We start from the raw sequence: 20,181 nt of genomic DNA on the forward strand, positions 1-20,181 counted from the left end.
TTCATCACTGTTTGTTTGCTCTTTAGTTCTTCTAGGTCCTTGTTAAACGTTTCTTGTATTTTCTCCATTCTATTTCCAAGATTTTGGATCATCTTTACTATCATTATTCTGAATTCTTTTTCAGGTAGATTGACTATTTCCTCTTCATTTGTTAGGTCTGGTGGGTTTTTACTTTGCTCCTGCATCTGCTGTGTGTTTCTCTGTCTTCCCATTTTGCTTAACTTACTGTGTTTGTGGTCTCCTTTTCACAGGCTGCAAGTTTGTAGTTTCCATTGTTTTTGGTGTCTGCCCCCAGTGGGTAAGACTGGTTCAGTGGGTTGTGTAGGCTTCCTGGTGGAGGGGACTAGTGCCCGTGTTCTGGTGGATGAGGCTGGATCTTGTCTTCTGGTGGGCAAGTCCATGTCTGGTGGTGTGTTTTGGGGTGTCTGTGACCTTCTTATGGTGTTAGGCAGCCTCTCTGCTAATGGGTAGTGTTGTGTTCCTGTGTTGATAGTTGTTTGGCATAGGGTGTCCAGCTCTGGAGTTTGCTGGTTGTTGAGTGGAGCTGGGTCTTGGCATTGAGATGGAGATCTCTGGGAGATTTTCACCATTTCATATTACATGGAGCTAGGAGGTCTTTTGTGGACCAATGTCCTGAACTTGGCTCTCCCACTTTAGAGGCACATCCCTGACCACTGCCTGGAGCACCACGAGCCTCTCATACACATGGCTCAGAATAAAAGGGAGAAAAAAAAGTAAGAAAGAAAGAAAGAAGGAGATAAAATAAAATGGAATAAAGTTATTAAAATAAAAAATAATTTTTAAATTTTTTTAAAGTAATAAAAGCAAAATAAAGAAGAGAGCAAGCAAACCAAAAAACAAATGCACCGATGATACCAAACGCTAAAAACTATATTAAAACACAAACAAAAACAAAAACGGACACACAGAATCCTAGGAAAAATGTTAAAAGCAAAGCTATACAGAGAAAATCACACTCAGAAGCATACACATAGACACTCACAAAGAAAGAAAAAGGGAAAAAGATATATATATCGTTGCTCCCAAAGTCTACCTCCTCAATTTGGGATGACTCGTTGTCTATTCAAGTATTCCACAGATGCAGGGTACATCAAGTTTATTGTGGAGATTTAATCTGCTGCTCTTGAGGCTGCTGGGAGAAATTTCCCTTTCTCTTCTTTGTTCGCTCAGCTCCTGGGGTTCAGCTTTGGATTTGACACTGCCTCTGCATGTAAGTCGCCGGAGGGCATCTGTTCTTCGCTCAGACAGGACGGGGTTAAAGGAGCAGCTGTTTCGGGGGCTCTGGCTCACTCAGGCTTGGGGGAGGGAGGCGTACAGATGCCGGGCGAGCCTGCGGCAGCAGAGGCCAGCATGACGTTGCACCAGCCTGAGGCACACCATGTGTTCTCCCAGGGAAGTTTTCCCTGGATCATGGGACCCTGCAGTGGCGGGCTCCACAGGCTCCCAGGAGGGGAGGTGTGGAGAGTGACCTGTGCTTGCACACAGGCTTCTTGGTGGCGGCAGCAGCTGCCTTAGCGTCTCATGCCCGTCTCTGGGGTCCGCGCTGATAGCCGCAGCTCACGCCCGTCTCTGGAGCTCCTTTAAGCGGCGCTCTTAATCCCCTCTCCTCATGCACGAGGAAACACAGAGGCAAGAAAATGTCTCTTGCCTCTTCGGCAGCTCCAGACTTTTTCCCGGACTCCCTCCCGGCTAGCTGTGATGCACTAGCCCCTTTCAGGCTGTGTTCACGCAGCCACCCCCAGCCCTCTCCCTGGGATCCGACCTCCGAAGCCCAAGCCTCAGCTCCCAGCCCCCACCTGTCCTGGCGGGTGAGCAGAGAAGCCTCTCGGGCTGGTGAGTGCCTGTCGGCACCGATCCTCTGTGCGGCAATCTCTCCGCTTTGCCCTCTGCACCCCTGTTGTTTCGCTCTCTTCCATGGCTCCGAAGCTTCCCCCTCTCCGTCACCCGTAGTCTCTGCCTGCGAAGGGGCTTCCTAGTGTGTGGAAACCTTTCCTCCTTCACAGCTTCCTCCCTATTGCGGGTCCCGTCCCTATTCTTTTGTCTCTGTTTTTTTCTTTTTTCTTTTGCCCCACCCAGGTACGTGGGGAGTCACTTGCCTTTTGGGAGGTCTGAGGTCTTCCTCCTGCATTCAGTAGGTGTTCTGTAGGAGTTGTTCCACATGTAGATGTATTTCTGATGTATTTGTGGGGAGGAGGGTGAACTCCACATCTTACTCTTACTCCATCTTGAAGCTCTTTGGGCGCAAGCTTTTAAACAGAGGGTCCACCTACAGAAATTGTCATTTGCCCTGCAAGCTTATAATGATGCCATTAAATCACAATCGGGTGTTAGCAGGAGTAATTAGGAATATGTTGTAGGGTTGCACACTCATAAGAAATTTTTTATGGGAGGGAGAAAATCTTAAGCATTCACTGTAGGAAGGATTTTTGAAAATCCAGCATTTCAGTCAGGAGACTTTTATTTAGCAAGACCAGCCAAAAGAGTTGTTTTAAATTTTTGTTTTTGTTTCTGACCTTAATTTGAAGGTTACGTGTCTTGCCTTTTTTATCTATGGCCTAACATGTTCATAGGAAAAAGGAGAAGAGACAGATGGATTCCAAGAGGATTATGGCTGAGTTTTTCCTCTATATTTTCCTTTAGGAATCAATTCCAAGCTTCAGTTTGAAATCATGCCAGGTGCTTTATTCGGGTTGTTCGAGATAAATCCTGACACTGGGGAGGTGGTGACAACCACTACACTTGACAGAGAAGTTCAGGAAGTCCTCACCCTTCGAGGTAAGGGATCCCTTGACTGTGCTAAACAAACAAAAACAAAAATAGGCAGCAGGCCATTGAGAGGGGAAATTTTACATTTCAGTAGGTTGTCTGTAAATAAAATATTATTGACCCAGTGCTACCCGGTTAATTTGGTCTGTTGCTGTCTAGTTAGGGCAGCATATTTTAGGTATGAATTAATGGCCACCATCTGTGCCGTCTTTTGTTCCTTGTCAGTACTTGTACGTGATGGGGGAGCCCCTGCTCTGTCTGGGACTACAACAATTCTCTGCACTGTGGGAGATGAAAACGATCATGCACCGGAGATTATTGTCCCCAGGCATGACATTGAGGTTCTGGAAAACCAAGAGCCAGGGCTTGTCTACACTGTTTTGGCCTCTGATATGGATGCTGGCAATAATGGAGCTGTCAGGTATCACATAATTGGTAAGTATTATCTTTATTTAAATAGCCCCTCCCCAGGATACCAACTCGGTTGACACACACTTCATGAAGTGCATTCAGCATTTGGTATCTAGTGCAGTGTTTACAGAACGCACACCTGCTAAGAACTGATTGGTGCCCTGGGTCTCCTCTCCTTCTCCCCACAGCCACCCTGATCCAGTGCCCTCCAAACTCCTCAAAAATCTGCCCTTGACAACTCTCGCTGTTAGTAATCCACTAATATTAGTGCATGTACAGATGGAACAGATAGCTTTTGTTTTCTATTTTCATTTTTTTTCTATTTTCACTTCTCTCGTATGATCACTTATTTTTATTATTTTGAGCAGTCAAGACTTTCTTTCAGGCCTAGAAGACATGAGTAGAAAAACAATTCCCAGATCTGCAGACCAAGGAAACACTTCAGATCTACAACAATACCCCAGAGATCAAAGTCTTTAGGAACTTCTACACTACCAATTGTGGTTAAGGACCAGGGTTTGTGTTTTTCGAAATTTCCAATCTGATGTGACTGATACTTTTGTAAAATCCAATAAATATAAATTACTGGGAGAAAAAAATCAAAGGCATACAAAATGCAAGCCCCAGTTTTTAAAAACTATTACTGTATTATGAAGACATAAGATTATTCTCTCATGTTGCTATAAAATTTTCTAAATACTTACTCTTTTTTTTTTTTTTTTTTTTTTTTGCGATATGTGGGCCTCTCACTGTCGTGGCCCCTCCCGTTGCCGGACGCGCAAGCTCAGCGGCCACGGCTCACGGGCCCAGCCGCTACGCGGCATGTGGGATCCTCCCAGACCGGGGCACGAACCCGTATCCCCTGCACCGGCAGGCGGACTCTCAACCACTGCGCCAGCAGGGAGGCCCTAAATACTTACTCTTAATTTCTTTGTATTTATCTTGTTGAGAACCAGCTACAAACAATCCCCAGACAGCTCCTGTCCCCTCTCACAGCATCAAGGACATTCTTTTTGATCATTCACTTCCCTTTCCCAAATGGTCAACAGTTCCTCTCTACTGGCTTTTCCCATCAGTATTTCCCATCTTGAAAAGCATAGATGTCTCCCTTCACTCACTGTCTCTTTTCCTTCACAATCAAACTTCTTAAAAATTGTTGTCTACACTCTGGTTTCTGTGTCTTTACTTTCATTTCTTAGCCTGCTGTAAAATGTGCTCCACTGAAGTCACTCCACCGAAACTACCCTTTCCAGAGACATAAAAGATCCCGTTGTTGCCAAATGCGTTGGATCTTTCTCAGTTGTTAATTTTTTTTTTTTTTTTTTGCGGTACACGGGCCTCTCACTGTTGTGGCCTCTCCCATTGCAGAGCACAGGCTCTGGAAGCGCAGGCTCAGCGGCCAAGGCTCACAGGCCCAGCTGCTCCACGGCATGTGGGATCTTCCCGAACCGGGGCATGAACCCATGGCCCCTGCATCGGCAGGCGGACTCTCAACCACTGCGCCACCAGGGAAGCCCTCAGTTCTTAATTTAATTGTATTGCTTTGTGTCTTTGTGCACCATGCCCTGGACACTTGGTCTCACCTTGACTTCAGAAAGCCACTTACTTTCTTTTGGTCCTTCATCTGTCTTTCTAGACAAGTCTTCCCAATGTCCTTGTTCTTCTGGTGGTTCTCTGACTTGTTAAAGTTTTCTGGATCTTTTTGGCATATCTTTTTCTTTTCTCGTAGACACACTCTTCCTGGTCATTTCATCCAGTTCCTGTCTTCAGCTACCACTGGACCTCAATATCTCCCTATCTTGACTGTACCCTAGATCTAAGTCCCATTAAAGGACATTTTAAAAAGTGAAGTATAGTAGACTTACAGTTGCAGATGTTCAACATAATAATTCAATGTTTTTATAGATTATGCTCCATACAAAGTTATTATAAAATATTGAGTATTCCTAGTGCTGTGCATTACATCCTTGTAACTTATTTTATACCTAGTAGTTTGTACCCGTGATTCCCCTTCACCCACTTTGCCCCTCTCCATGACTCCCAATACTATGTTAAATAGAAGTGATGAGAGTGGGAATGCTTTTCTTATTCCTGATCTTAGAGGAAAAGTTTTCAGCTTTTCAATGTTGAGTTTGATGTCAGCTGTGGGCTTGTCATGTATGGCCTTTATAATGTTGAGGTATGTTTCATCTTTACCAACTTTGATAAGAGATTTTATCATAAATGGATGTTGAGTTCTGCAAAATGCTTTTTCTATGTCAAATGAGATGATCATATAGCTTTTATCCTCCCCTTTTTTGATGTGGTGTAACACTTTGATTGATTTGCAGATATTGAACCATCCTTGCATCCCTGGAATAAATTTCAATTGATCATGATTAAAAATCCTTTTTATGTATTGTTGAATTTAGTTTGCTAATATTTTTGTTGAGGGTTTTGCATTATGTTCATCAGGAATATTGGCCTGGTAATTTATTTTTGTAGTGTCTTTGTCTGGTTTTGATATTAGGGCTTCATAGAGTGAGTTTGGAAGTGTTCCCTTCTCTTCAATTTTTGGTATAGTTTGGGAAAGATAGGTATTAACTATTCCTTAAGTGTTTGATAGAAACCCTCAAATTCTGGTGTGTGCCTACTCTGATTTGTTGGGGGTGTTTTGATTATTGATTCAATTTCATTACTTTGGTCTTGGAAGTGTGTATGTTTCTAGGCATTCTTCCATTTCTTCTAAGTTGTCCAGTTTGCTGCTGTATACCTGTCAATAGTATTCTCTTATGATTGTATCTCTGTGATATCAGTGGTAATTTCTCCTCTTTCATTTCTAATTTTATTTACTTAGACTTTCTCTTCTTTTCTTGATGAGTCTGGCTAACAGTTTTATCAATTTTGTTTATCTTTTAAAAAAACAGCTCTTAGTTTCACTGAGCTTTTCTTTTCTTTTCTTTTTTTTTTCTTTTTGGTCTCTATTTTATTTACTTCTGCTCTCATCTTTATTATTTCCTTCCTTCTGTGGACTTTGGGCTTTGTACTTCTTTTTCTAGTTCCTTTAGATGGAAAGTTAGGTTGTTTATTTAAGATTTTTCTCATTTCTTGAGTTAGACCTGAATTACTATAAACTTCCCTCTTAGAACTGCTTTTGCTGTGTCCCATAGATTTTGGAAAGTTGTGTTTTTCTCTTCATTCATCTCAAGGTATTTTTTTTTAATTTCCTCTTTGATTTCTTTGTTGACCCATTGGTTTTTTAGTAGTATGTTGTTTAGTCTCCACATGTTTGTGTGTTTTCCAGTTTCCTTCCTATAATTGATTTCTAGTTTCTTACCACTGTGGTCAGAAAAGATGCATACTTGATATGATTTCAATCTTCTTAAATGTATTGAAGATTTTTTTTTGTGGCCTAGCATGTGATCTGTCCTGGAGAATGTTCTATGTGCACTTGAAAAGAATGTGTTTTCTGCTGTTTTTAATGGAATGTTTTGTAGATATCTATTAACTCCTTCTGATCTACTGTGTCATTTAATGTGTCCCTTATTGATTTTCTGTCTGGATGATCTGTTCATTTATGTAAATGGGGTATTAAAGTTCTCTACTGTTATTGTATTTCTGTCAGTTTCTCCCTTTATGTGTGTTAATATTTGCTTTATATAGTTAGGTGCTCTTGTACTAGGTGCATTTATGTTTATGAATGATATATCTTCTTCTTGGATTGACCCATTTATATGATGCCCTTCTTTGTCTTTGTTGTTAACTTTGTTTTAAAGTCTATTTTGTCTGATATGCATATTGTTATCCAAGCTTTCTTTTCATTTCCATTTGCATGGAGAATCTTTTTCCATCTTTTTACTTTCAGGTGAATATGTCTTTATATCTGAAGTGAGTCTCTTGTAGGCAGCATATAGATGGGTTTGTTTTCTTATCCATTCAGCCATTCTATGTCCTGTGATTGGAGCATTTAATCTATATACATAAAGTAATTATTCACAGATATGTACTTACTGCCATATTGTTACTTGTTTTCTGGTTGTTTTTATAGTTCTTCTCTGTTCTTTTCTTGTTCCTTTAGTCTATTCCCTCACAGTTTAACTATTCTCTTCAGTTTTATGTTTGGGTTCTTTTCTCTTTGTTTTTTGTATATCCATTGGAGATTTTTGATTTGTGGTTACCATGAGGTTCATATATATCAATTACATATAGCTGTTTTAAACTGATAGTGTTTAAGTTCAAACACATCCTAAAAGCTTTACGTTTTTCACTCCACTCCCAACATGCTTTATGATTTGGTGTCATATTTTACATCTTTATTTATATCCCTTCAGTGTTTATCATAGTTATTGTTGATTTTATAATTTTTATCTTTTAACCTTTGTACTAGCTTATTTAAGTGGTTGATTCACTGCCTCTACTATATATTTATCAGTGAAATTTTTTTCTTCACATCTTTTTAAAACTTTTTTTTTTTTTTTTTGCTGTACATGGGCCTCTCACTGTTGTGGCCTCTCCCGTTGTGGAGCACAGGCTCCGGACGCGCAGGCTCAGCGGCCATGGCTCACAGGCCTAGCCGCTCTGCAGCATGTGGGATCTTCCCAGACTGGGGCGCGAACCCACGTCCCCTGCATCGGCAGGTGGACTCTCAACCACTGCGCCACCAGGGAAGCCCAAAACTTTTCTTTTTATAGCCTTTTCTTTTTCACTTAAAGAAGACACTTTAACATTTCTTGTAAGGCCAATTTAGTGACAACATCCTCTTTTAGTTTTTGCTTGTCTGAGAAACTCTTTGTCTCTCCTTCAATTCTGAATGATAACCTTGCTGGGTAGAGTGTTCTTGGTTGTAGGGTCTTTCCTTTCAGCACTTTAAATATGTCATGCTGCTCCCTCTGGCTTGCAAGATTTCTGCTAAAAAGTCAGCTAATATTTATCATGGTTCCCTTGTATGTGACTTTGTTTTTCTCTTCCTGTCTTTAAAATTCTGTCATTCACTCTTTAACTTTTTCCATTTTAATTATGAAATGACTTAGTGTGAGTCTCTTTGGGTTCATCTTGTTTAGGCATCTCTGTGATTCTTGGATCTGGATACATTTCCTTTTCAGGTTAGTGATGTTTTCAGCTATAATTACATCAAATATGCTTTCTGCCCCTTTTTTCTCTCTCTTCCTCTCTGACCCCTATAACACGAATGTTAGTATGCTTGATATTGTTCTAGAGGTCCCTTAAATAATCCTTATTAAACTTTTTTTCTTTTTGCTGCTCTGATAGGGTGATTTCCACTATTCTGTCTTCTAGGTCATTTATGTATTCCTCCGTATCACCTAATCTGCTGTTAATTCCTTCTAGTGTATTTCTCCTTTCAGTTATTGTATCCTTCAGTTCTAATTGGCTCTTTTTTATATTTTCTAGTTCTTTGTTGAAGTTCTCACTGTATTCGTCTATTCTTTTTCTAAGTTTGGTGAACATTTTTATGACTATTGCTTTGAACCCTTTATCAGGTAAATTACTTATCTCTGTTTCATTAGGCTTCCATCCTCCCCATCCCAGTGTTTTATATTGCTCTTTGCTTTGGAACATGTTCTTGTGTCTTCTCATTTTGTTTGACTCTCTATGACTTTATTCTCATTTTGTTTGTCTCTATGAAATTAGGGAAAACATACCCTTCTTGGTCTTGAACTCATGTCTTTGTGTTGGAGCAGTTGGAGCATCCCTATGCAGTCTGCCTATGCCCAGTGGCTTTGGTGATAGAGCTGGATCTAAAGTGATCATGGGACATGTCTTCTTTTGGGATGCGCTAGCTGTCACTGCCCTGTCAGGGGGTGGGGCCAGGGTCTGAGGGGCTGGGGCCACAATCCTGAGTGAGCTTAGTGTCTCCTTGGTGCTATAGAGGTTTCTGCCTTGGCCAGGTTGGGGCTAGGACCCAGAGGGCTGGAATAGGAGGCTGGTGCAAGCCCTGGCTTCTCCCAAGGTGCACTGATGGTTTCTGCCTTGTTAAGGAGTGGGGCTGGGGCAGGAGAGGCTGAGGTAAGAGCCTGTCTCAGACAGAGGTAAAGTGCACTGGAGCAGTCATAGCAGGCTGGCCAGAGCACCAGGCACGTTTCAGTCTGCTGCCTCTGTGCTGGGACTGGGAACAAACAAGTGAATGTCCACACTCTTCAAGAACAGAGTCTCAGTTTCCTACAGGCTTCCATTAAGCCTCACTAGTTTTCAAACCACCTAAAGGGGCTTCTATTCCAAGTGCCAGACCCCAGGGCTGGTATGCCCAATGTGGGGCTCAAACCCCTCACCCCTGAGGGAGGATCCCTAAGCCTCTGAAATCCTTCTCCTCTTCTGGGTCGCACACCAGGGGTGTGGGTCCTGACTAGATTTCTTCTCCTCCCCTCCTACCAGACTCCACATGGTTCTTTCTTTGTAATCTTGGTTGTAGAAGAGCCATTCTGCTAATCTTCAGGTCAGTCTCAGAGAGAGTTTCTTTTTATGTAGTTTTGATGTCTTCCTGAGAGGAGGTGAGCTCAGACTCTTCACACTCCACCATCTTGATCCTACCTCCTAATAAATTTTTATTTTCCACTCTCTCCTTTTCACAGTGAGAAAGCAGAATCAGGGTCAGTGCCTTTGACAAGAAATAACATTTTTGTTCACACTTTATGTCCTGTGGTGGACTGTGGACTTTGCTCTGTGTCATCCTCACTCCAGAACTCCCCATCAAAGGACATATTTGTATGACTCTCATACCAAACCAAACCAAAAAGATGTTAAAATTAGTTCAAGGAGAAATGTAAGAAACACACACATACACACACAGAGTGAAAATAAGGAATTCTGAAATGCAGAAGAGGTCTATCCATAGAATAGTAATCAATGCCATTCCACTAGACACAGTTAATTTGAATTTCTGTGAACAAGAACCATTCTCATTATGTATTAGTTTTCAACAATTTACAGAGATAAAATACCTGAAAGACAATGAAGATAAAATACCCGGAAGAAAACTCAGATGGCAAAGCCAGACTAGTCACACCCTAATCTTTTTTTTTTCACCCCTTGGACACCCACTTATTTTTTCCCTTCTGTTTCAAATTGTTTCACCATTTTTTCTGACAGCCTCAAGGACCCAATTTTTATATCTAAAAGCATCTCATTATCAATGTATCCAAAACTGAACTTAACATCACTCCCTTTTCACTCACTTCATCATGGTCTGGCTTCTTCTAGAATCTCTGCCAGTGATCTTCATCCTTTTTTTGTTCAATATGCCCTTAAAAGAAATCTTGTTACAGATGTAAACACTCAAAATCCTTGTTCACATTTTTTACATGGGAGACAGATTGTTGTTATAGTAGTAACACTTATTTCTTAAATTCCTTCTGCATTATATGCCCCCAAATCAATTAATGGTCATTCTTTTTTTATTTATTTACTACTTATGAGCTTGAATAGGTCCTAAAATTTAGTTTGTAGCAAAGACCCTCTCCAACATAAAAAGGATGTATTTCCCAGGCATTAAACTGACTGAAACAGTCAGTCCCTGTTTCAACATGAAACACCAGTATTTGGAATGCCCCTTTGCTTGTTAGCCTAGAAACTTTCACACCCTGGTGTGGTACACCTTGGTCAAGTTGGAAGGGGTGAGAGGTGAACCTTTCTTTTATAATTTGCAAGAAGGGTGATTATAAAAGTGATTTGGGGAAGGACAAATCCACGAGATCCCAGGGGTTTTCTTAAGCAGAACAATTTTAGGAATAAGGATATATAAACTGAACTTCTGGAAATTACCTTAAAATTTACGTGTTTCCAGATACTCCTTAGATAACTTAATATAACTCCAGGGTCCTCAGACCTCATTTTAAAGTCAGCTGGTCTAAACACCTTTGAGTCTTCCCCCTAAGCCGGATTATGAGTCTTCCCTTCCTTACTCCTTATTTCCCTCCTCTATATCTCTGGAGTGTGTCCACTTCCTCCAGGGGCATATTATTGCAGAACCTCCTCATTGCTCACATAGATACTGTGTTAGCCTCCTAATCTTCCTCTAGTTTAATCAAGCTCTGGCACTGGGGCCCTGTACTCTTCCTAAAACAGAAATGTGATTCATAACGCTTTCCTGTCTACAATCCTGCAGGGCCTCCCAGTAGATTTTAAGATAATATAGTCTTCAGCAGTGTATACAGGGCAGTTCATGATCGGATGCCTGCTTATCTTCCAGATTTATGTTTTTGCCACTGTCAACCCTCTGTCTCCCTATCCTCTACACTCAAATACCCAGAAAACCCAGTGTTCTAGTCACACTAAAATGTTTGCAACGATTAATTTGTCATATTCCTGGGACTTAACCCAGGTTTGTCTCTCCCCTCCAGTGAGACTTGTAGCCTGGCTTTCTCCCCTTAAGGAGTTAGTTTTGATGTCACTCTTTCTAAGAAACATTTCCTGGCCATCCTAACACAGGACCCTGTGCTCATCCTCTGTGCTTCCCAGCACCCTGCACATGTGAGTTTCACACTGTATTTTAATGTTCAGATACCGACCTGCCTTTCCTCCTGGACTGTAAACTCTTGGAGGCCAGATTCACATCTTCCACTCCTCGTATTCCCAGTGTCCAGCACATACTTGGTACATGACAGGTGTTGTTGAAATGTTTACTGAGGGAATGAATTGCTTTATCAACCACAAATGCCACAGAAATGTAGTTTGTCTCACCATCCCTGTGTTTGATACAAATTAACACATCTTATGAAGGCGTACAAATGCAGTCCCTTCTCCTCAGCCCCCAGCACTGCCTGTGGCTGTTGTTTTCTCAGAATGCTGCTCCACTTCTTCCATGTGCCTCTGGTAGGCTCCAGTAAGTTCCCACACTGTTGGGAATGGTGCCCCTCGTCCAAGAATGTGGCTGGTAGGTAATTGAACTGCATTTTTCCAACTAATTTTTGGGGTGACTTTAACCTGCCTTTGGAAACTTTTTATCCCTGTGTTCAGTTTAAAATTTTATTCTACTTGGTACCATGTACAATAGCAAAAGGAACATTTTTTTGAAGGATATAGACAATAATAAAACATAATCCTGGCTTATGTTATGGAAGAGATAGACAAATGTTCCAGTATCTCTAACAGAAGTGTTATGATTCATGCACAGAAGGTGTGGAATGTAGAAGAGACCTTATTGCAGTAGTATAACTGGCATTCAATCTGTAGTGAGTAGCATTTGGGAAAATTACAGGTATGCTGTCGTACATCAATCTGTTATTTTTTGATTGATGTCTAAAAATGGACATTGTATCCTGTTGCTTATACCTGACTACTGTTTTATTTCACGTAAAACATACATTTTAATCCTCCCAAAAGGAAAAATATATTAATATAAAAAGTTGAAGTTGCACACAAAACAAATCATACTGCTGCAAATCAGTCAAAGCAAGTGTTTGAATTACTGATTGAATTAAGATAGATACTGAATTATATTTTTTTGTTTATCTCCTGATAATAGAAACTTCATGAGGGCAGGGACCTTATTCTGTACTTACAAAAGTACTTACAAAAGTGCTAGGATGTAATAATCAGGAAATAAATATCTGTTGAATGAATATATATATTCATGGCAAAGGGCTGCTACTTTTTGAATTCAAATGTATTTTGAATTGTTTTCTTTACTAGATGGAAATACTGATGAGTACTTTGCTATTAATGAAACATCAGGAGAACTCTCAATCATTCGTGCTTTGGACCGGGAGCAAGTCAGCAACTTCACCCTAGTCATCCTGTGCTCCGATCTGGGGGATCCACCCCGGAGCTCCATGGTGCAGCTGCAAGTCAGAGTTCTGGACGACAATGACCACAGTCCTTCCTTCTCCAGGCTCCATTACCAGGCCTCTGTGAGAGAGGATGCTCAAGTGGGAACCGTGGTTCTTGTGCTCTCTGCCGTGGACAAGGATGAAGGCCTGAATGGGCAAACTGAGTATTCTCTGATGGAGGAGGCTTCCGGGGCATTCACCATTGATCCCGTAGCGGGCACATTGAGAACCAGCCACATCCTTGACCGAGAAGCCAGAGCTGAGCATATATTTAAGGCTGTGGCCAGAGACTGTGGTGTCCAGGGCTCAAGAAGCACCACGGTGATCATAAAAATACATGTCGCTGATGTTAATGACAATGATCCAGTTTGGGAACAGAACCCCTTTGATATTTTTCTTTCCCCCCAGTCACCTACTAACCAGATGACCGCCATCCTGAGAGCCAGTGACCCAGACTTGGGGTCCAATGGAACTGTCATATTTAGTTTTGCAGAGCCCCAGTCAGTGTTTTCTATTAATGAATACACAGGAGAAATTCAACTTCAGCAAAACCCAGCTTCAGAATATTTTCCTATCTGGCTGAAGTTAAAAGTTGTTGACCAAGGGTTCCCAGCTAGGACAACCACTGGTCTCTTGGTCATTCACATGGAAGGAGAAGATGTAAGGATTTCCTTCAGCCAGCATGTGTATAATGGGATTGTGCCTGAAAATTGTGAGGCAGGTGAGTGTCAAGTGTTTTGTACATTGTCCCAGTTTTGGCAAAATGCTTAAAACTAAGGATTATAGAATGAGCACTATCACGGTTCAGTTATGAATTTTTGAGTCCAGCCAATTCTTGATGTGCCAACTTTCATTCAAAATATGTCATTAGAAAAATACACTCAAATACAGTAAAACATGCACACACACTCCCCTTTAAAGACAGCAAAAGGTAGTAAAAATACTGAAAGATAAATTATTCAAGGCTCATAAAGTTTAACTTAAATTTAAAATCTCAAATAAAAACCCTTTTATTTAAATATTAATGAATTCTGAACAACTGTACATTTCCTAAAGTACTTTCCTAGAAGTACAATGAAAGGTGAAGTATGTTGTGGTTCAGTGACTGTCACTGTGTGTCCTCGGGCAGCTGGATGTCTCTGCCTCAGTTTCCTAATCTGCAAATTAAGGATAAGTTTGGTGCCTACCTCATTAGGGTATAGGACTGAATAAGCCAGTTCATATAAAGCACTTAAAACAGTATCTGACTCAGAATCAACATGTAATATATGGGAACTGCTGTTATTATTATTATTATACTTCATTTTATATTATACTTCATTTTGATACAGTCAGCATTGCTTTCAAACAGTGCAGTAATATCTGATCTTCAAAGAACTTGGCACAGATTATACTACTCAGAACAGGCTTCAGTGAATGGTAACTATTTTTCCTCATAATGCTAAAATATTTTTCAGTTATTTCCCTACTCAAATGTATGCCATAATGGGAAACATAAAAAAAATTAATTTAAATGATCTTTCTAGCCCGAAGCAAAAAAAAACATTTGTATATAGTTGTGGATTGAAAGAAATCCAATCTAGGTAATTATATCTAACTAGAGAGTTGAGAAATAAATCTTCTGTACCTTTCAGCCAGCCAGAGGGCAAAGCACATGGACTCCAGGGCTTGGGAGAGAAGGAGTTTGCCTGAGACAGTCTGATTTGTGCTGTTTGCTTTCTCCAGTCATTTTTTTGTTTTTGTTTTGTCATTTTGGATTCAGTTTCACTTTATCCGTACCTACAACAACCACTATTTAAAAGGCAAACTTCATTTTTCTGAAATTGATCTATACATTTCATAGTGAAAATATTTTGTCACACGTTATATTCTTTATGAAAAGAGAATATTCAATTTAATATCAAATGTCAAATTAGGGTTCTTCTCAGTTGCAGATTATTAACCTTTGATCTTCCTTTGAATTATGGTTATCTCATGGGCTGCTTATTCGGAAGGCCTCTTATTGATTCTAAACATAATTAAGGGTAAATTGCAATTACCTTCATTAAATGAAATAATAGCGACTTCCAAAATAACTAGAAATGTCCACCCATATACTTAGGTGTGATGAGATTTCTGCATAAGAGTTAAATGTTAAATAACATGAGATACTCCTTAGAGCTCTGTTTCTGTACCTCTGGAGAGGTATACATCCCAACCCCAGAGCAGAGCCTGATAGAAAGGAAAGGTGACATTTTCTAAATAATACAGCACAAAATATATGAATCAATCTTGAAATTGATCTGATAAAATCATAGAATTTTTGAGCCCAGATTTTGTCTGCAATGAACATATAAACATTTTTTTTCCTAAATACCCTTGACACATGACCTTTCAGTCTCCACTTGTTTCAGTCTCCACTGTTTCAGTTCATTCAGAAAAGCTAATGAATACATGGGCAGAAGCCTCTATTCTGCTATCGCATCATTGTGTTTTCTTTGACCTCTGATTAGAGTTGTCCTTCTTAGTCCTCTTGTATTTAGAATTACTGTACTAAATTTGACTGCTACCTTTTTAATAGAACTTAACATTCTTAAAATTTGTTTATTAAATCTTACACATAAGCAAGGTTAATACCTGGCAGTAATACAGCATATGGTACCCATAAATATCCAGGTAGGTGTACTTTTCAAGACATCAGAAGCAATGAGTTGGGACCTTGCTTTGAAGAGTAGCTATGACGTGTGAAGGGCATGGAGGCTAAGGGGAGAGTAGCCTAAAAGCTGCAGCATATGACAGGAAGGAGAACTAGAGAAGGAAAGGATGGTGGTTAAGAAGGCTGTTGAATCTGATTAGATGCAGCTAACCTACACCAGGGTCAGCAGGATTCACTAGGCCCCAGTGAACAATGACAACAAAGTGCGTAATGTACTGATTGACATATGCCCCAAATATTTCAAGCTGGCCAAAGCTTTGCCTGGAGCATGAATTTCGTACATATTGCCAGATCATATCATGGACACCAGAAGGTGATTTTTTTAAAAATTGGATTCCAGTGGTTTTAAGAGATTGTAAACCCATTGATCAGTGTTAGAATGGCCTTGATATACATTATTTAATAGCATTTTATAACTTCCAGAATTATTTCTGTCCCAAATACATCTGCAATTTTAATCTTTATTTTCAAAGGAAACATATGTGCCTATTGGAAGCTCACATCATCTGTGGCTCACTCAAGCATCCCATCCGGCAGGCACTGCCTGACATCCCGAGTGAATTATGTTCTGTATCATCATAAATCCTATTACCCTAAACTGCTTTTAACATTTAGATTTTTTTAAAGAAAATAAAACGTTAAAATAAATAACTCTAATGTATTTATATTTGTTTAACATTTCTTTCTTGGAAAGCCCACAAGTTTGAGTTTTGATTGACATTATTTTCATCTATTAACAACATTAAACTTAATACTTCAATTGTTTAAAACAGTACATAGTTCAATAATAGATATATACACATACATATATATAATTTTTTATAGTTTATAGCATTTTAGAAGAAACCCTTCAGTAAGTAAGGTCTCTTTAAGTCATGAAATGTTCATTTATTCACAGAAAGAGTCATTTCACAAGGTGCCAGTTGCCTGTAAGGGAGAGGCTGGCCATACAGCAAGGTGACAAGAAAAATTGAAGCCCAAATGATTCCCCGCTCTTTACCCTTACCACTTGCTGTTCCTTTTTTACCCACATGAGTGGAAGTATAACCATTCTGAATCTTTTTGAAGTGAAATATAAACTACTTTGTTGTCTGCGACATTCCAATCCATTAAACCATTTAAATGAACCTTCTAGAAGCCAGCTTTTATTTCTTCTTTTCCACTTCCAGAGCTTTGGTTATACCAATGAGGGTGAATCAGCAACCGTAGTCCCCAAAGTGGACTTTTCACAACTTCATGCATTTTTAATAATTACTAGAGAGGAAAAATTGAAATTATGAATTGCCTGATTAAAAATGGAATAGTCAGACATTAAAAGACTTGAGATAAAATGAAAACAGGATGATGATACAGGAGGGCATTCTAACTAGTAAAATATATTTACTATTGTCTCATAAACAAATTAGATCTTGATATTTTGGAGGAAAACCTTTCTTCTGGCCCTTTGGCAATCGATCCAGAATTCTGGCTCCTACTGTCGGTAAGGTGGGGTGCATGTACGTGGAGTATGGACATTGTGATAGGACTTAATGTAGCTGAGTGAGTCTCTACTGCTCTCCTGCCCAGGATGGGCAAGTTCTCTTTCTCCTCCTAGAGAGTGGAAATAATAACAACTGACTCACAGAGAAACCGTAAGGATCAAGTGAGGTCATGTGAGTGTACTAGTCACAGTTTTCATTGTTATTGTTACCTTCTTTCTGTCCCAAATCCTTGATTGAATTCTATAAAGCTAGCTGGCTATACATTCGCACCAGAGCAACCAGTTGTTACTTAGCAGTTATTTAACAGCAATGAAATATTTGCAGTTTCTAAATCCCTACCACTCCTTTCTGTTCCACCTGGTCCCCAAACCAGGTAAGAACTGTACTTTCCAAGGTGACAGAGTTCGCATAATTTTGGAAGTGCTGTCTCTATGTCATCCACAGCTTTGGAACAGGGCCCAACATATAACTTATGATAATGAAAAGAAGGAAGCAAATAGTATCTATCATTCCTATTCCATTCTTTAAGGCCAGTCTCCTGTTTGGAATGAAATTCACTGGAATCAGTGCCATCTAACTAGCCATTGTCAAACAGTGTCAAATTCCATCACCTTACCTATGATTCTAAGATAGCTCTGGAGGAGACAGAAGGAGAAAGGCTTTACAAGGTCAAGTCCTCTCAAAAGAAGGTGAACATCTCACAAGGAATTTTTCATTTTTGTAAATTAACCCCAGTCCCACATCTGAGCCTCAGCCACCTGGCTCAAGGCCTCATCTTAACAAATGAGGGAGTTCTTCCCCTGAGGTTAGGGGTTACTAACTGTTAGGAAGGAGACTGATACATAAGCGAGAGTGCACTTCCTTTATTTACAGAAGAACTATGATTGCCATGTGGATTATAGTAGTCATGTCAGGATGACCAGCTCTCTCTTTGTAGGAAAAAAGACACAGGAACCCAAACTGTACTCAGAAGGTTGCTTGTTAATCCTAAATAGTTCAAGCAGGATGCGATTCAAGTGTTGAATGTCATCAGCCTGTGTTACCCTTTCTTCAGAAAGAACTCATGCAGCACTGCCAAGTAGAATTTTGTGATGCCTTCATGACTGTCTGGTCTTCTGTTGCTCATTAACTTGCTTTTTATTTTTTACTTTAATTTTTTTTTAATTTTATATTGGAGTAGAGTTGATTTACAATGTTGTGTTAGTTTCAGGTGTACAGCAAAGTGATTCAGTTATACCTATACATATATCTATTCTTTTTCAAATTCTTTTCCCATTTAAGTTATTACAGAATATTGAGCAGAGTTCCCTGTGCTATACAGTAGGTCCTTGTTGGTTATATATTTTAAATATAGTAGTTTGTATATGTTAAACCCAAACTCTTAATTTATCTCCCTCCCCACCTTTTCCCTTTGGTAACCATAAGTTTGTTTTATAAGTCTGTGAGTCTGTTTTGTTAAATAAGTTCATTTGTGTCATTTTTGCTCATTGACTTCCTTTTGGCCACACATACCTTCTTTTGGTGTCTTAACACCTCCATCAAGCCTTCTGCCATGGGAACGATTCTGTTTTTCCAGGTGATTTTGCATAACTCTCTTCTGAATCATTATATTTTGCTTAGCGATGTAACAGGGTTAATATTTTTTAACAACTACTTTTTAAAGACTGTTTAGGTACACAGTAAAATTGAGGGGAAGATAACAGAGATTTCTCATGTACCCCTTGCCCCAGTACATGCATTCCTTCCCTCATTATCAGCATCCTTCCCAGAGTGGCACACTTGTTAAAATCAGTGAACCTACACTGATACGTCATAATGACCCAAAGTCTATAGTTTACATTAGGGTTCAACCTTGTTGTTTTACATTCTATGGGTTTGGACAAATGTATAATGACATGTATCCACCATTATAGTATCATACAGAGTAGTTTCACTGCCCTAAAAAAAAACATGCTCTGTCTGTTCATCCTTTCCCCCATACCTCCAGCCCCAAACCCAGGCAACCACTGATCTTGTTATTGTCTCCATAATGTTGCCTTTTGCAAAAGGTCACATAGTTGAAATCATACAGCACATAGCCTATTAAAATTAGCTTCTTTTACTTAGTAATATGCACATAAGTTTTTTCCATGTCTTTTCACTGCTTGATAGCTCATTCCTTTTCAGCACTGAATAATAGTCCATTGTCTAGATATTGCAGCTTATTTATCTATTCATCTACTGAAGGACATCTTGGTAGCTTCCAAGTTTTGGCAATTATGAATAAAATTGCTACAGAAACCAATGTACAGGTTTTTGTATAGACATAAATTTCCCACTCCTTTGGATAAATTCCAAGGGGTTTGATTCCTGGGTCTTATGGTTAGAGTATGTCTAGTTTTGTGAGAAAATGCCAAACTGTCTTCCAAAGTGGCTGTACCATTTTGATTTCCCACAGCAATGAATGAGAGTTCCTGTTGCTCCACATCCTTGCCAGCATATGGTGCTTTCAGTGTTGTATATTTTGGCCATTCTAATAGATGTATGGTTGTATCTCATTTTAATTTGCATTTCCCTGATGACATATGATGGGGAGCATCTTTTCATATGCTTACTTTCCATCTGTATATCTCCTTTGTTGAGTGTCTTTTAAGGTCTTTTGTCCATTTTTAATCAGGTTGTTTGTTTTCTTATTGTTGACTTTTAAGAGTTCTTTGTATATTCTGGATAGCAGGCTTTTATCAGATATGTCTTTTGCAAATATTTTCTCCCAGAATATGCCTTGTCTTTTAATTCTCTTGGCATTGTCTTTTGCAGAGCAGAAAATTTTAATTTTAATAAAGACCAACATATTAATTCTATCTTTCAGGGATCCTGCCTTTAGTGTGGTATCTAAAAAGTTATCCCCAAACCCAGAGTCACCTAGGTTTCCTCCAGTGTCTAGGAGTTTTTTATTTTAACATTTTGAATTTAGGTCTGTAACCCATGTTGAGGTAATTTTTTAAAGGGTGGAATGTCTGTGTACAGATTCTTTTTTTTTTTTTTTTTTGGCTTGTGGAAACCTTTG

General features: G+C 39.5%; 1 protein-coding gene across 1 annotated transcript in view; it reads left to right on the forward strand.

Annotated features, from left to right (window-relative positions):
* DCHS2 (dachsous cadherin-related 2) overlaps nt 1-20,181 on the forward strand; it is a 304,834-nt gene that overhangs the window by 224,379 nt on the left and 60,274 nt on the right. The window contains exons 12-14 of the mRNA XM_007450282.1: nt 2,662-2,796; nt 3,013-3,222; nt 12,823-13,680. Of these exons, the coding sequence (XP_007450344.1) occupies nt 2,662-2,796; nt 3,013-3,222; nt 12,823-13,680 (1,203 nt within the window). The remainder of the gene's footprint in view (nt 1-2,661; nt 2,797-3,012; nt 3,223-12,822; nt 13,681-20,181) is intronic.

Source organism: Lipotes vexillifer, unplaced genomic scaffold (genome assembly GCF_000442215.2).
Source record: "Lipotes vexillifer unplaced genomic scaffold, Lipotes_vexillifer_v1.1 scaffold266, whole genome shotgun sequence".
Taxonomy (NCBI): domain Eukaryota; kingdom Metazoa; phylum Chordata; class Mammalia; order Artiodactyla; family Lipotidae; genus Lipotes; species Lipotes vexillifer.